This window comes from Rhinichthys klamathensis, unplaced genomic scaffold (genome assembly GCF_029890125.1).
Source record: "Rhinichthys klamathensis goyatoka isolate OS25496 unplaced genomic scaffold, OSU_Roscu_1.1 h1tg000170l_1, whole genome shotgun sequence".
Taxonomy (NCBI): Eukaryota; Metazoa; Chordata; class Actinopteri; order Cypriniformes; family Leuciscidae; genus Rhinichthys; species Rhinichthys klamathensis.
Window position 1 is genome coordinate 2325786 of NW_026606701.1, and position 17971 is coordinate 2343756.

The following is a 17971-nucleotide window of genomic DNA, read 5'->3' on the forward strand; positions in this document are numbered from 1 at the left end:
CTCCAATTATACATATCTTTAATTCGTTTTTTTACTAGTAAAATTTCAATTAGAGAGCTCTGTAATTGCATTCTTACTAGTAAGAATTGAATTAGAGAGCTCTCTAATTGTAATTGTTACTAGTAATAATTGGATTAGAGAGCTCTCTAATTGTAATTCTTACTAGTAATAATTGAATTAGAGAGCTCTGCAATTGCATTCTTACTAGTAAGAATTGAATTAGAGAGCTCTCTAATTGTAATTGTTACTAGTAAGAATTGAATTAGAGAGCTCTCTAATTGTAATTGTTACTAGTAAGAATTGGATTAGAGAGCTCTCTAATTGTAATTCTTACTAGTAATAATTGAATTAGAGAGCTCTCTAATTGTAATTCTTACTAGTAACAATTCAATTATAGAGCTCTCTAATTAAAAATGAATGGAAGTCAATGGAGACATATGACTAGTAAAAATTCATTTGTAGAGCTCTCTAATTGCAATTGTTACTAGTAAGAATTGAATTAGAGAGCTCTGTAATTGTAATTCTTACTAGTAATAATTGAATTAGAGAGCTCTCTAATAATAATTGTTACTAGTAAGAATTGAATTAGAGAGCTCTCTAATTGTAATTCTTACTAGTAAGAATTGAATTAGAGAGCTTTCTAATTGTAATTGTTACTAGTAATAATTGAATTAGAGAGCTCTCTAATTGTAATTGTTACTAGTAATAATCGAATTAGAGAGCTCTCTAATTGTAATTGTTACTAGTAAGAATTGAATTGTAGAGCTCTCTAATTGAATTATTACTAGTAAAAATGTAATTACGACGCGTAAGGCTGGGTACAATTAAAGCTAAAACGGCTTGCCATAGTAGTTGGACCTTCTAGCTCCACCCATTACACCCAAATGACACCCAGAGAGGTGGAGCTGGACTTCACGCTCCACCCATGGCTCTCAAATCATGTCATCCAGTAGATGCCGCTGTGTGAACTTAGTCCTGATTCATGCAGTAATAAGCAACGCCGTACCACAAAAACTCGGAGCTGTCGTCATTTACGTGTAGCTTTTTCAGCGGTATCGCTGTTTAAATAACCTGAGTCCGTTCGTGTCGGAATATTTAAGTGTTTCGGGGAGAAACGAATCGTTCTGTGAAGACGTGTTTGAAGAACTCGAATATCCTGGAGTTTAACTTAGCATCCGCAGCTATCTGACAAAACGCATCAAACCTGACAGACAGTAATATTTGTATTTTTAGTTTGAGCTCATTTTACTGGACGACAGTTTTGATCTTTTGATTAGTGTATTTAATATTGACCATATCGCCCAAGGAAATCTATTTTGCCGATATATATTCGCGAAGGCTCCGGAGGCCGCGGAGCTGCGCTGCTAGCTTCTCTCTCACTTTGCTAAGGGGGAATTGAACCGTCATTTCATATCTTGGTATTTCTGTGGAACTCTAACTCTACAAACGAGAGCTGAACCCCTACACGGACCCATTTCATTTAAGAATTTATCGTTTTTTTTTCTTATTGTCTGAGGATTTTCCTCCTCCGTGTCCTCAGCTACCGACGTTTATCTGCTTCCGGCGAGCTGGCGACGCCGCTCATCCCAGGATAAATTAAAGTAAGATATGTTTATATGGTGGGGTGGGGGTAGTATGCTGTATTTGTTACGTCTGTTTCTTATCAATGATGTGGGACAGTCAATTTTGAATGCGCTAACATAAACTGTGTCCTGGGTTGAACTGAGGCCAGGACTAAGGAGAGAGTAATAATGTAAACATCACTAAAGCGTGTATCTGCTCACACCTCAGCAGCTGCTACAGTCTTGTCTAGGTTTTTATTTATTTATTTTGAGGTAGAATTTGCCTTACACTATGAACAGTGTTTCAGCTTAAACTGACTCGGTGACACAAAGTTGTTACTTAAAAGCTGGTAATTTAAGTTCCTACTGCTATTAGTTTAAGTTTTGTTTGTGTGTGTGTGGGCGTGTGTGCGCTTTAGAGTTAGTGTTTTGAGGGTTCCTCTTTTGAGATTTGGGCAGATTCAAAATTCATAATTTTTAATTTGCTATATTCAGAGATAGAGAGAGAGAAAGTATAATTTACATGGGACACCAAATAACAATCTGAAAATTGTTTACTTTCTATTTACATGGTTTTTACTTGCATGGAAAATCAACCACATTAAAAAGTCATGTCTTTTATATTGTTTATATAATTTATATTTAAATTATATAGTGAATAAATATTATAACAGATAGTTGTACTTTATATTAGCAGTCTATCCAAAGTATTTTCAACTTCAAAGGTCATGGGGCAATCACAATTGGTCGAAAGTTGTGAAGAACCATGAAAGAAAATAACTTTTAACTGTTTTAAATTTCGAAACTAATGATATCTCATCTGTAGATATTATTAAAGAAAAATATGAAAAATTATGTAATATTGATAGCACTTTACAATAAGGTTTAATTAGTTAACATTAGTTAACTATATTAAATTACATCAATTTACAATACTTCTTCACCATTTATTAATATTAGTTCATGTTAATCTCAACATTTATGAATATAAGTTGTATTTGTTAATATTAGTTAATGCAGTGTGAACTAACATGAAGTTGAATATTTTTCTTATATTGTTTTTTTTTTAACTAACATTAACAAAGATTTATAAATGCTTTATAAATTGTTAGTTCATGTTAGTTAATGCATTAACTAACGTTAACAAATGAGACCTTATTGTAACATGCTACCTTAATAATATTTGTCTGTAAAACATGTCTATACTGTTTATGATTCGTGTTTATATTCTTTGTGATGAATGACTCCTGATTTTACAGCTCTCTGCCTCCTGCCCTCGAGGTGTGAGTCAGCCAGACTTCTTTTCTTGTGGCGGTTCCGGACAGGGCTGTCACTTATCAGTCAATGATGTCAGAAGAAGGAAAGCAGAGCGCCACACCTGCCCCTGCGTCCAATATGGACACGAAGTCTGAGTCCACAGCCTCGCCACCTACCGGCCAGGGGGTTCAATCGGTGTCTCCCCCAGTGTCCACAGTAACACAGCCTGCACCACCTGCAACTGAGGATGAGGAAGAGGAGAGTGAAGATGAATCTGAGATTCTGGAGGAAAGCCCCTGTGGACGCTGGCAGAAACGGAGAGAGGAGGTATATTTCAAGTCTTTCAATAGCTTTGTATGTAGAATGGATCAAAATTTAAGTCGTTATTCACTGATAATATTCTCATCTGCTAAATGATGATAACCTTCATTTTAGGGTATTTTGTCTTAATATCACTTTAATTTGAGAGGATTTTATATAATTTCTTTGCAAAATCTTGGAAACCTGATGAGTTTTTACTTTTAAATTAAAAATCCCCTCCACCCCACAGGTTAACCAGCGCAACGTCCCAGGGATCGACAATGCTTACCTTGCCATGGACACCGAGGAGGGTGTGGAGGTCGTGTGGAATGAGGTCATGTTTTCTGAGCGGAAGAACTTCAAACTACAAGAGGTAAAACTTGTGTTGTTGTCAAGTCTACTGATTTCTGTCTGAAATTTCAATGAGAAAATGTTCAGTAAAGAAAAGTGGCACTAAGACATTTCTAATGTTACAAAAGATTTCAATTTTTTTTAAGGAATGCTGTGCTTTTGAATTTTTTATTCATCAAAGAATCCTGAAATAAAATTATCACGGTTTCCACAAAAATATTAAGCAGCTCATCTGTTTTTTTAAACTGATAACAAGAAGAAATGTTTCTTGAGCAGCAAATCAGCATATTAGAATGATTTCTGGAGGATCATGTGACACTGAAGACTGGAGTAATGATGCTGAAAATTCAGCTTTGCCATCACAGGAATAAAGGACATTTTAAAATATATATATTTAATTGTAGTATTTAACAATATTAGTGTTTTTACTGTATTTTGATCAAGTATGCAGCCTTTGTGAGCATGCGACTTCTTTCAAAAACATTTGATATGAATGAACTGATGATTTGCTGTTAGTTACACAAAACACATAATTTCAAACATCCAGCTGAACTTTCATTTGAACTTCTGAAGTAAGCATAATATGTCAGTGTGCCGGTATGAAAGTTCGCTGTTGATTATTATCTCTCTTCTTGGCCACAGATTTAACTGTATTACTTTGTGTTCTTGCTTACTAACATGTCAAGCTGTGAATTAGCGATACCAATGATTATTGAACTATTATGAGTGTTAGGACAGCTTGATTGCTTCACAGAATGAGTGTGCTTGCCTTAATTTCTGGATGTAAGCTCCTTACACAAAGTGGTCTGACCTGTATGGTTTTTGCTGCCAAGCTTTTATTGAAAAATATTTAAGAAAAGCATTCTCTGTAGTTATGTAACTCTTATTTCTTGAATGTTGGAATAATAAAAAGGTCTGCTGTTTTTAATATAGCATACTTTACTTTTTCATTGCCTTTGAGCACTTCTAATCAAACTCGATTCATTAATGCTTGGCATAGAGTCGTGGACAGCCATCTGTTTGGCCCATCCAAATACTGTGCTCCGCTCTGCTTGGCAGACGCTCATCATGGAATTCAATAAGTAATTTTAGAGGTTGCGTTTTGACAGGCTTTGCCATCTACATTGCTGATTGCCTTTCCCATAAGCACATCTGACACATCTGAGTCCAGCCATAAAAAGCAATGAAACTTTTTTTTTTTTTTTTTTTTACCCTGATCTGTTACAGGATTTGTTATTATATAATAAAGTAAGAGTTCAGTTTTATATTATAGAATCCTCTTCCTCTAGAATTTAGGATGTTGTGTTACATACAGGAAGGTTTCCTGGTAAATTAATCTACTTTTCTGTTTCTATTTCTCAGGAAAAAGTGAAAGCAGTGTTTGATAACCTCATCCAGCTGGAACATCTGAATATAGTGAAGTTTCACAAGTACTGGGCTGATGTGAAGGAGAACAGAGCCAGGGTAAGAAATGTAACAACAGCAACAACAAAATGAAGTCATTTTTGGATTTATTTATTTTTTCAATCATAAGATTTTTTTGTTACCCCCTTCAGGTTATTTTCATCACAGAGTACATGTCTTCTGGGAGCCTGAAGCAGTTTCTAAAGAAGACAAAGAAGAATCATAAGACCATGAATGAAAAGGTATGATTGCTGCTCTTTATCTATTCAGACAAATTGACAAAAGAGCTGTTGAGACATAATGTACTGCAGACTGAAATGTATCTTTTGTCTTCAATTTCTTGCTTGAATGTTAGTCATTGTTGACTTTGCTTACAGGTGTGACCCATAACAGATTTGTTTAAAACTTTTTTTAGAGAGAGAGTACTAGAACAAATTCTTGCTTTTTGGTACGAGAATAATAATATTAAATACCAGGACAGTACTTAATCCCCAAGGTCATCATAAAAACAAAATGCATTATTTTCTTCATACATTGAGTGGGTCATCATACCAGTTATCTTCATTTGTTTTACACTTTTCATTTGTTTTACACTTTAGATTGGTGCATTCCTAGATATTAGTAATACTATTAGTCATGTTTTGGTTTCATTGAGTGAAGTTTTAGTTGGAATTAATTAAATATTCTGACATGGTATAATATCAGCTGCGGCCTTGTTTTCCTGGATACCATTAACTTTTTGTGGGACTTTTTTAGGCATGGAAACGCTGGTGTACGCAGATATTATCTGCCTTAAGGTTTGTGTACCTTTCTCTTTTTTCTTTCACTTAATTCAAATACTGTTGTTTACCAATAATGTAGAGATATTTTTAAAGATGTTGGACAGAATTCCTCACTAGCACCTGAAATGTTGTCTGTGACTGTCATAGCTGTAGCCTAGAAATCTAGACGCACCCTAGCGGCAGCAAAAATCATTTCGCTGCCAGTGTGGTCTAGCAACTCTCCATAGACGTTTTAGCTGGAAAAACCAAAAACTGGTCAGTCCAATCACATCGTGTATAGAGTTGGTGGGCGGGCTTAACACAATGACGGCAGAGTTGCGACGGTCAGAGCAAGCTCGGACATATTCGGTCCGGTTTGAAGTCATTCATCCTCGGATGCGGCGCCGCGCGCGCTGTTACAAAAAAAGCTGTGGCGAAACGATCAACTTGTCATTTTTGCCGCACTCGTGCGGACGCGTCGAGTATAAAGGCTTCATTTACTCCGTGTCAGCGCGCGCTCTGATCGGTAAAGGACCTCCGAATCATCTCCAGCACTCCGAAGCATACTACTCCGCCTCCGTTTCCCTCGTAAGCTGATATTAGTATTTCAACATTCTCTATGATATTATTATTTTACTGACAAAAAATGTTTTAATGACTCTCTCACACACACACACACACACACACACACACACACACACACACACACACACACACACACACACACACACACACACACACACACACACACACACATACTGTCTCTTTCTCTCTCACACATAGGCTAGTTATAAACTCTTTAGACTTTTAATGATTAGTGTTTTATTTTTAAAGTTTGTGGGTCGTGTAAAAAACAAAAAAAAATCCCTTATTTTGGGGATGGATTCCTGGAAATCTCCCTTATTTTCAATGTTCAATGTTGACAGCTATGGACTGGATACGGTAAAAGTTTAATATATCAACTTGTTCCGCTGACTACGTCCCCTTCTTCGTTGCTCTGATTGGTTGTAGCGCTATCCAATTGCGTGCTGAGAGAATTTGAAAGACAACCGTTTATCCCGCCCATCAGATTGAGCCCTGTCAATGATGAGTTCCCAGACCTAACATCTTGATGTAGGTCTGGCATGCCAGGCTATCATAGCTGAGCATTTCTTCTTGTTTTGGTGTTCCATTATATGTCTTGTGGAGAGCTCCTGTTACACTCACGTTTCTCACCATTCTTCCTTCAGCTATCTGCATTCATGTGAACCTCCCATTATCCACGGGAACCTGACCTGTGACACCATTTTCATACAGCACAATGGACTCATCAAAATCGGATCAGGTGGGCTAAAGCACAGTGTCTTAATTATGAAATGTTATAGATTTTATTATTTTTGCTGACATTTCTGGGGTTTTTTTGTTTTGTTTTTTTGTAGTGGCCCCAGACACCATTAATAACCATGTAAAAACATGTCGGGAAGAGCAGAAGAGTTTGCACTTCTTTGCTCCAGAGTATGGAGGTAAAACTAGGTTTTAAACTGCATTCAAACTCATTCTAGAGTCATTTCAGTGCACTTGTTATGTAAAAATGACAGTACAATTTGTCCTCTTCCTTCATCCACTTCAGCTGTTGCCAGTGTCACTACAGCTGTGGACATCTATTCCTTTGGAATGTGCGCCTTAGAGGTGAGTGCTGTTTGTTTTGAGCTGCAGATTATTCATCAGTGTATCGGATTGACCAGACCAGAGATTCAGGTTTTTCTCCCACTGTTGTAGATGGCTGTGCTGGAAATCCAAAGTAATGGAGAGTCCTCATATGTGTCACAAGAAGCCATTAATAGTGCCATCCAGTCTCTGGAGGACCCACTGCAGAGAGTAAGTATAGAGTGTTTTTTTATTTTTATTTTTTTTATGTCTCTCATCAAGGCTGAATTAATTTGATCAAAGCCATTTTATATTAATATATATTCCTGTGATGGCAAAGCTGAATTTCCAGAAATCATTATAATATGCTGATTTGGTGCTCGAGAAATATTAATCAGTGTTGAAAACAGTTGTTCTGTTTAATAATTTTGTGGAAATCATGGTAATTCTTTTAGGATTCTTTGTTGAATAGAAAGTCCAAAAGAACAGCATTTATTTGAAAATTTGAAATAAAAATCTTGTGTAACATTATAAATGTCTTTGACATTTTTGATCGAATTAATGCATCCTTGCTGAATAAAATCATTAATTTCTCCCCCCAACCCCCCCAAAAATCTTACTGACCCCAAATCTTTGAATGTTAGTGTAAGTTGTACTGTTGTTTTCTGTTCTTTAGTTACAATTGTGTAATTGGATAAATATTCCAGATGTGTGTGAAATCTGAGCATGCGAATCTCCAGTAGGCTTTTCAGATTGCAAGTAAAATAAATAATAAATTCAGTCTGTTTGGATTGTTTCCTTCACACTAGTATATGATGCTTTGGAAATCTGCATGTACCCGACTGAATTGAAAGAAATCTCGATCATGACGAGTTATTTTGATTTCGAGTATAGCTGACACATGATGAATTATACTTATAGTAGCACTAGAACACAATACATGACAACATGAAATGGTTGGAATTTCCAAAAAAAAAAAAACATTAAAATAACCCACACAAACTTTTTTAGTCAGATGTATTGGATAATTCTTTCTTTTTTTTATCACTGTAAGATTTAATTGGGAGCTTTTGGTAACCGTTAATTGTTCCCCCCATGGGTGAGCGGAGCCTTTTTTTTTTTTCTTTTTTTTTTTAACAAAATACTAATAATGTAATCTTATAGACCTTATGTAGCCCCGCCCCTTTTCAGCACTGCACTCGTTGTCTTTTGTCTTCCGGTCTGTATTTTCACAGCGAGCCTGCCTATTTATGAATGAATGGCTCGTTTTAAAATCTTCCCGGTCTACTGATATTTGTTAAGACATCTGCTTTAAACATTACAATCCTCATGATAACTTTCGTTAACTTTACATTAAGTAAATCCACTTCAAAAGTAGGGGTGTACGATACACAAACCTGACGGTTCGGTTCGTCCCACGGTTTTGAGGTCTCGGTTCGGTTCATTTCGGTGGGGTGGGGGGGTTTAGAAAGCTAAAATTGCTTTTATTTTTTATTAAGCAGTGCTTTAATGAACAAATTGTGTCCTTGTCTTTAAATTAATTAAATTACAAGTAAACGTTTCTCAAGGATAACAAAATTATCTGCTAATGCTGTAAACTACAGCCCTTACTTGCACATTACTATAACATTAAAGCTTAACAAGCCTAGACTTTTAGCCTAAATGATATAATAATAATCAACACTCAAATAACAAATTGTATGAAAACATGTAAACTGCACATAAGGCAATTTTTGCATTAACATGTTTTTACTCTAATTTGTTATTTTTATATAATAATTTATACAATTGCTGTTATTTTCATGACAACTATTTTAAACATACATTAAATAATCAAGATATCATAAACAGGTTAAGTAAAATATAATATATAGGCTAATATATAGCATTTATTTAGTGAAAGAGTTAGCAAACCAGCAAGCTGTGGACACTGAATGACTTGCCTGAGGTAAATATAAAGCTATGTGAAAAACTAAGCGTTTTATTGACGTATTTCCGCTGTTGAAACACTGATTGAGTGTTTACACGAGTTATGATGCCTTTCAGTAAGTATACTGTATCTTTCAACATACCTTCGGGTGTCCACTCATGTTTATTCTGTAACTGAGGAAGAGATGATCGCGCTCCGCGCTGCCGCATGCATACAGTGATATTTGTCACGCCACATCTAAGAGCGCCAAAACGGCATTTATTGTTTACATTTCGTGATCAAATAGACATAATTTGAAAGATTACACCTTGCTTATTATCAAAAGTAACAAAACACTGAGCTTATTGCGATTATATGTGGTTAATGGTGGTTAGGCAACAGCCCTGTATTCGTTGTGAACACATAACACATGAGGTGCAATGAGCCGGGGCTGGGCGGGGCAGCAGGGGGCGGGGCGTGTTCGGTTCGCCATGAGAGTATCGCGATACGTATCGTGGGTGGTGTATCGCGGTTTTTCGGTTCGGATCAAATATCGTTACACCCCTATTCAAAAGCTAATTACTCCTGGACAGCAATGCCATAGAGATATATAGAGCGACCGCAAAAACGGAAGTTCAAAGACAATATTCTAAAGATGGTGGTGCCCTTGTTTCTCTAGTGCATGAGGTCTATACTAATCATATATACTAATCATTGTGAATTCTCATGTTTCTCTGTGTGTTTGCTGTAGGAGTTTATTCAGAAGTGTCTGGAGGTGGACCCCAGTAAGAGGCCCACAGCCAGAGAGCTGCTTTTCCATCAAGCTCTGTTTGAAGTGCCTCTTTTGAAACTACTGGCTGCACACTGTATCGTCAGTCACCAGCGTGAGTCATGAGCTAATCTCATTACCATTCAGACATTTCATCTCACCTTCATGAATAAGATTTACTGATGCTAAACACATTGAAACCATTTGCTTTTGCCTACTAGACTTGATCGCAGAAAATGCTTTAGAGGAAATTACCAAGAACATGGACCCCAACCAGGTCATTATGGAAAGGAAAGAGGTCCAACTAAAGTGAGCCTCCTTCTTTGATTCATTGGTTTTACTTTGAAATAGCTTGTTTAGGATGAGGATAAACCTGAGGATCAAATAAGCTGTCATGCCACCTTAAACGGCTTCTGTAATCCTGTCTCTTTTCCCTTCAGACTCTCACAGTTTCCTGCCTTGGAGCTTGACAAGTTCCTTGAGGATGTGAGGTGAGAAAAATAGAATTTCCCAATTTGGGGAGAGGGAATAAGAAATGAGATGGGCCCACATTCAAATGTCAAGAAAGAAGTCAAAAAACAAGCACAAACGTAATGATGTTCGCTGCTCTTGTGATGTAGGAATGGGATCTATCCACTGACTGCCTTCGGCATGCCCTGCCCACAGCAGCCTCAGCAAGAGACTGTCAAGTCCCCCATCGTGCCACCCTCTGTCAAATCGCCTACGCCTGAGCCTGCAGAGCTGGAGACCAGGAAGGTGAGAAATGGACTGATTTAAGGAGATGGTGATCAAATATCAATGATTAAGAATAAATCTTTTTTTTCACCTTCCCCGTCTCTCCGTGTGGCGTATTACTACTTTCCACTCAAACAAGTCTAGATGTGTGGTTACAGTCAGTCAACAGGATTAGCAGTATTTTAGCATCGTATGTTAGTGTTAAAGATAATCTCTCTCTTTAAGGTCGTACAGATGCAGTGCAACATCGAGCCTGTGGAGGAAGGAGCGAAACATCATGTAAGCCCTTTTTCCGCGTTCATTGCTGGAGTTATGCAAGTTAGATGTTTATTCTGTGTCCATAACTCCTCACTGCTCTTTTTCTAGCTGACCTTACTGCTAAAACTGGAAGATAAGCTCAACCGACACTTGAGTTGTGATTTGGCGCCAAGTGAGTACTTTATCAGGCCCCAAACACACTATACACAAGTATGTAAATGCTTGCAGCTACACGGCTGGATTTAACATGCCATTGTGTTCTGAATGTGTCAGAATGCGGCACAAGTATGTGATGCATTCTCAGCTGCAAGAGACACTATAATGGGCATCAGCACAGTCGGTTTCATCTTTCAAGTCAGCTTACTCAGAATCAAGAAGCTTTGCTGAGTTAGCTAAGCTGTCAACATGTTTATAGCTAGCTACCTGAATTCACATGTGGTTTAATCCAACAGTGATGTTTGGTACTGCCACAATAAGGAAAGAATCAGTTAAGAAGAATTAAGTAATTAGGGGCCAATCGCTAAAATCGTTGGCGTTCTTATTATTATTCCGTTTCTTCTTCTTCTTCCGCTCTGGAAGTCTATGGCAGCCCATAGAATCGCTTGCAGGAAAGTTAAGAAATTTGGCACACTGATAGAGGACAGTCTGAACTGTCACCATAGCAATTTTGGAGTCTCCAACTCAATCCCTCTAGTGCCAAATTTTCCAAAGTTGTCCAAAGCGGCAACTGTCCAAAGTTGCACTAGTTTCCACTAGCGCAAACGAATTTTACGTAACGCTTGCGAAAACAGACTTAAGGCTGTATCTCCGCAGCGCCTTATCGTATTCAGACCAAATTTGGTACATTTCATCACAAATGACCTGAGGCGACATGCCACCTACTGGTCCGGAGATACGAAAAATGACTATTTTTACTTAACTTCTGAACGGTTTGTCCAAAAATCATAAAAGTGGTTTCGTTAGATTTGGGGCATCATGCTGAGTCGAATGATATCCCATTTCCCCATATCGGCCATTTTGGCCATCTGACATTTTTAATTTTGTACTAAAATGCTGTATTTTATGAAAGCATGAACGTATCGTTACAAAACTTGATATGGGTCATCGGCACGATGCCCTGAAAGAATCTGAGAAGTTTCGGACCAGCGCCGATGTAAATAATAAAAATTATTTACATGCTTATAACTTTAGATGTGAGTGACTTTTTTTCACGGGAGTCATTAGTCCTTAGATTCCTGAATCCTTGCTGAGTCCAACTATACCAAACATGCTAGGTTTTGCCTTACAGTTAGTGCAACGTTGTGATTTAGCGCTTAAAAAACTTTTGCGAATATCTTCGAAACCGCTAGTCTGATTGAGATGAAACCACCGTAGGAAATTCGGAAACATAGGTCGCTGACAATACATTAATGCCAAAACAAAATGTTTCAGGAAGTTATAATGAAATTTCCAAAAACATTTTTAATAAATTAGCCTATTGCAATGAAACTGGTCTTAATAGATCTCTTGGGTCACGCCAAGAACATGGATTCCAATTTTGCCATATTTGGCCGAACTTCCTGTCCGCCATCTTGATTTTCATTCATACCTACTTTTTCAAACTCCTCCTAGACCGTTTGTCTAATTTTCACCAAAATCGAATCGAATCATCTCCGGACTGTGCCGACCAAAAGATATGGATTTCGTGTCGATAGATGTAACCGTTTTTGTATACCGTAGCGACAAAGTTGAGGCATGATGCCAAAATGACTCTGGGGCTGTATCTCTGCAACTCCTTGACATATTGACACCAAACTTTGTATGTGTCATTTTCACCTCACTCTGACCCCACCACATCAATTTCATAATTGCGCCACCTATTGGTCGAAAGTGATAAACCATTAAATCATATTATTAGTGACTGTATATATATAATTCTTCAACCATTTTGCCTAAAATCATATTAAAATGTCTTTAATTGCTCCTTGCTGCAGTTGGTCTGACACTCCCAGCCAAGTTGGCCTGTCTTATTGTCTTTTTTGCGCTTGGCCCCGATAATTGCTGCTTGCAGCTATATTTTACAATGGAACTGTTTAGTTGCATTCAAATTTGTGTACTTGCATGGTGTGTTTTTGGTCTGATTTTTTTATTATTATTTTTTATTATTTGTGCATTATGAAATAATTGTCACAAAAACAAGAGTTCTGCAGATATGCGGAAGTGGATCAGAATTTTGACCAAAAAATTTATAGAAAAGTGAACTGTTATAATACAGCACTTTTCTGTTGGCTTATTGCTGAAACTCAAGAATGGTGTTCTCTGTGTGTGTTAGATGAGAATGTACAGGAGTTGGCTGTGGAACTGGTCCAGCTTGGCTTCATTAGTGAGGTAAGAACTTTCCCTCAAGATGTTATGTTCACTCCCGTCCAAAAGTTTGGGCTCCCTAACTTGCATTATGAAGTAACGTGATCAAAAGGGACAGTAAAGACATTTGTTTATAACAAAAGATTTCTATTTCAAATAAATGCTGTTCTAAACTTTCTATTCATCAAAGAATCCTGAAAAAAGTATCAAGGCTTCCACAAACTGATGATAATAAGAAATGTTTTTTGAGCAGCAAATCAGCATATTAATATAATTTCTGATGGATCATGTGACACTGAAGACTGGTGTAAATGGCTGCTAAAAATTCAGCTTTTCCATCACAGGAATAAACATTTGAATATATTCGAACAGAAAAGTTATTTTAAATTGTAATAAAATTGCACATTTATTTTATACAGTATTTTGATCAAATCAATGCTGCTTTGGTGAGCATAAGAGTCTTTTTTCAAAAACAAAAAAAAATCTTAGACTCCAAACTTTTGAATGGTAGTGTACTTTTAATATGTGCTGAATGATCAGATGTCCTTCTGACATCTGTATTTCATTTAGATGAGTTCTTGTGTTGATCATTTTTAAGGCAGAATGTTAGCGGTGTCATTTTTTCAAACTACTTATGTAATTCATTATTTCTTTGCCCAAGATGACGACATTGCACTTTTTGTATGGGCACTTGTCAAAATCACGTCTCTTAGACTGAATCTGAATATAGTTGAGGCAAACTCGTCAGTCACAGGACAATGACGTGTGAGAAATTATGTCAATCAAAAAAACTTTCACGTGATTTTTCTCAGTGTTGGTATGGTTACTGTGTTTATTCAGTATTGTGAGATCACTCAATGTTCTGGCCATTTTTAAAACATTTGTCACCAGGTTCAAATTTACAAGGTGTTTTTTTCCCCAAAGTACTAGTGCCAACATTTAGAAATAAAATGTTTCCAATCAATAATTCAGTTGCTTGAGGAAATGTTTTGATCAGCCGTGGCTGATTCCTGGAAGGGTGATATAAGAGAAAAGACAAACGCTGTGAGCTAATCAGAAAAACAGCACACAAAGTAGAGTCCATGGTTTAGCTGTACCCAAAAAACAGACATGAAAAGTTTCTCCGTTAATGCACAAACCAGAGCCAGACCTCTCCCAGAGAATACCACAATAGGGCTTGGCATTCTAGCGCTAGTGAAAATTAGCATACAGCAGCTTAACCATCTGTACTACCATGACTTTTTGTTAGGTAGTACTATTAAAACTGTGGCCATTGGCCATTCGTTTACACGACAATGGCTTTTTGGGGGCCTGAAAATGGAAAACTTTTTAAAACTGGTTTCAAAGCGCACGTTTTTGAACATTATACCGCTATCGTCTCTGTGCAAACTACAAAACGCGAATTTGTGAACGGTGATGTCATGCGCAATTGCGCATGCGTATTATGTGTTCAGTCTATAGGTGCGTAGTGTTTCTTTACAAAGTGACATCGCCAGTTACTGGCCTGGTATGGAGCTAGAAATGTGTCTTTATTACATGCGAGAAAATAAATGATCTGAGAGAAGAAAAAAGTTTGAGAGAAAAAGTTATCACACTGATAGCAAAAAAGCATTTCATGAGAGAAAAAAGAATATTTGAGAGAAAGTTTTCATACCAATAGCAAAAAATAATATTTGAGACTAAAAAAAGTTTTGAGAGAAAGTATTTTCTCATAGAACATAAAATATAAATTTGAATTTTTTAAAATTATTTCTGAGAAAAAAATCTCTCTCAAAATACTTTGAAAAAAATCTCAAATATATATTTTTTGCTATCAGTGTGAAAACATTTTCTCTCTAAAAAAAAAGTGTTTCTCTCAAAACGCTTTTCTTTGCTCTCGTGTCAGGATTTTGCTTTAGCTGTGAAAATTGTCATGGGCGGGTATGAGAACTTTTTCTCTCAAATATTCTTTTTTCTCTCATGAAATGCTTTTTTTGCTATCAGTGTGATAACTTTTTCTCTCAAACTTTTTTTTTTTTTTTTTTTTTTCAGATCATTTATTTTCTCGCATGTAATAGACACATTTCTAGCTCCATACCTGGCAGCATAAAACAGCGGTTTTAGTTGTTTTCGGGATCCATGTGAATGAGGATCGTTTTGACAGCGTTGTCGCCTGTACGTGAAAAACGCAAAGGAAAAACGTTTTCCGTTTTAGTACATCGTTGTTGTGTAAACGTACACTCAATGAGCAGTCATTGCTCTTTCTTGACTATAAGGGAATTTTCTCAGTTCATCTCAACGATATTGTCATCTGCCACTTATGCAAGGGATGTTGCTGTACCATCTGTGTAACTCCAACAGATTTTATTCTTTCATCTGTCTCTGCCTTTAATACAATACCTGACACTGCACAATAGATAATTTAGCTTTTTGTTCTTTTATAACAGGGATTCCCAGGGATATATGAGATTTCAGTTGTGCCTGCAACTTAATCAGTGTTTGGAAAACAACAAAAAAATACTTTTTTAAAATTGTAATTTTTTTAAAATATATATTACGTTCATTTTATTATATTTAACTATTGCTTTTTTTATCTTTTTTTTTAAATCTTTTGGTTAATTAATTTTTTTTTGGTCTGTCTCTCAAGGGGGATCAGCCACGTCTCACTACCGTGCTGGAGGAGGCCTTCTCTAGATTCTACAGCCGTAACGGCTCTCTCAATCCTGTGACCGTTTCCTCATAGCGGAGGGCCGAATCTGCCAGCTCCTCTCCACCATCCTTTACCTTCATGCACGGGACGGGACTCTAGCGCTTCATCACTCAGAGGATTGTATGCAAGCTTTGTGGGGAGGGATCAGAACGCCTCGAACTGAGCCTCAAAAAGAAAACGACCCCCGCGCTCTGTGCTTCACACCGCTTTAGGTGTTGGCTGATGGTTCCCGTCTACATCTATTCTGTCAGTGTAGCAGTCTGCTTCTCTGTTTTAAAAGAAGAAAAAAATGACTCGGTTATTATTTAAATCAGTATTACGAGCTGTATTTTGGAACATTTTTGCTTACAGTATGTGTGGGATCGGTTACTTCTGGTTTGCACTTTAGCAAATCCTTTTTGTCGTCTTTTTGGGCACATCACATGCATATTTCATGGTCTTTTCACCCTTTCAATCATTCATTTATTCTTTTTTATTGTAAGGGGAATGTGTTATTGTGTTATTTTGTAATTACCAAATAACACTGTCTTTATTGTTGTACCTTTTAAGGCACACATTAATTGTGGTTAACTTTGGTCTGCAATGCAAGATCTACGACGACTGTGAAAAGAAAGGGGTTCTCGATGCATTGAAAAAGTAAACAGATTATTTATCTATATGCATATGGTCCATCTTGAAGCGTGTTTCACTTTCATCATTGTGGCGGCTGTTTCCCCCCCCCCTCCCCCCTTTATTACCTGTGAATGTATGCTGTAAGTTTTTATTTTAATGGTTTCTAAGCAAAGGGCACTTGATTTGACTTGTCTTTTCCCCCTGTATGTGACACAGTTATGAGTTTCATTATAAAGAAATTATCTACAGTGCACCAAACGTGTTCAAATGTGCCTTCAACAGAGACACAATCAATCCATGTTCAGAAGACCCATAGACTGACAAACATATTATATTATTCCTTTTTTTTTGTCATTGTGCAGATCCTTTAGTGTTGTTTCTTTCTTAACTGGTCTGTATGCAAATATACTGTATTTTCTGGCATATTTGCAGTATATTAAAACTCCTGGGGTTTTGTTTGGCAGCATCATTTCAGTCCAAACAAGCAGTTTGCACTGATTCATTTTATGGTGATGGCAATAAATTTCATATTCACCTCTATGATACATCAACATCTGTCTGTTACAAGCAGCCCATTCGAGATTATGCATGAAATACAGTTTAACAACTGAAAAATTCTATGGGAAAGTTTGATTCCTTTTCTTTTCAGTTATAAAATTGGTCCAAATTGCTTCCGATATTGGATAGTGGAGTGGAAATTATGCCTGAAAAGCACACCACATCAATGCTTTTTTTAATGCAGACCAGCTATGACAAATTATTAAATAATAATGGATGATTCATTCTGTAGTTGTTTTGAAAGAAACAGGCTTTGTCTCGCACAAAACATTCAGAAACTCATAACTGCTTTTACTCTTAACTTCTATCTTTTCAAAGTTGCACCATTTCTTGATATAAAGATGAGATACGGGGTACTTCTATTCTTTGTCTGTCGTATTTTGTGTCATTTGAAAATATTAGGATTTTATTTCATCTCCCAAGTACAATATTAAAAGGAGAGTTCACCCAAAAATGTCATTCAAAACCTGAATGACTGACTTTCTCCTGCAGAATACAAACAATCTATATATTTTGAAGAATGTTTTAACTGTTTTTGTCCATGCAATAAAAATCAATGGTGTCCAAAGCAACACTGAAACCCATTGACTTTCATTATGTGTTCCATAGAAGAAATAAATTCACACAGGATTGGAACAACCTTGAAAGTGAATGACAGAATTTTCCATTTTTAAACCACTTCCATCAGAAAATCTTATGTAGAAGAAGACACGATTATCATTTAAAATTACTTTATTACTGCTCCCAGAATTATTGGAAGAAAACAGCCCTTGCACAAATGCACAATTAGACATCAAAATATTTTTCTTTTTTTTTTCTTTTTTTTGTCCAAAACAA

At 36.7% G+C, this 17971-nt stretch overlaps 1 protein-coding gene across 1 annotated transcript; it reads left to right on the forward strand.

Annotated features, from left to right (window-relative positions):
• The first annotated feature begins 949 nt into the window (after window positions 1-949).
• nrbp1 (nuclear receptor binding protein 1) lies at window positions 950-17496 on the forward strand. Its single transcript, XM_056259917.1, has 18 exons — window positions 950-1601; window positions 2822-3146; window positions 3370-3492; window positions 4833-4934; window positions 5027-5116; window positions 5631-5671; window positions 6865-6959; window positions 7054-7137; window positions 7245-7303; window positions 7394-7492; window positions 9922-10054; window positions 10161-10248; window positions 10380-10430; window positions 10560-10695; window positions 10900-10953; window positions 11041-11104; window positions 13244-13299; window positions 15902-17496. The coding sequence occupies exons 2-18, from the start codon at window positions 2907-2909 to the stop codon at window positions 15995-15997; spliced, it is 1611 nt and encodes a 536-aa protein (XP_056115892.1). The 5' UTR covers window positions 950-1601; window positions 2822-2906; the 3' UTR covers window positions 15998-17496.
• The last annotated feature ends 475 nt before the right edge of the window (window positions 17497-17971 follow it).

Coding starts and splice junctions, on each gene's coding strand:
- nrbp1 (XM_056259917.1), top strand. CDS start 2,907: ATGATGTCAGAAGAAGGAAAGCAGAGCGCCACACCTGCCCCTGCGTCC. Junction 10,249..10,379: donor AGGAAAGAGGTCCAACTAAA/GTGAGCCTCCTT, acceptor TTTTCCCTTCAG/ACTCTCACAGTTTCCTGCCT. Junction 10,954..11,040: donor AGGAAGGAGCGAAACATCAT/GTAAGCCCTTTT, acceptor CTCTTTTTCTAG/CTGACCTTACTGCTAAAACT.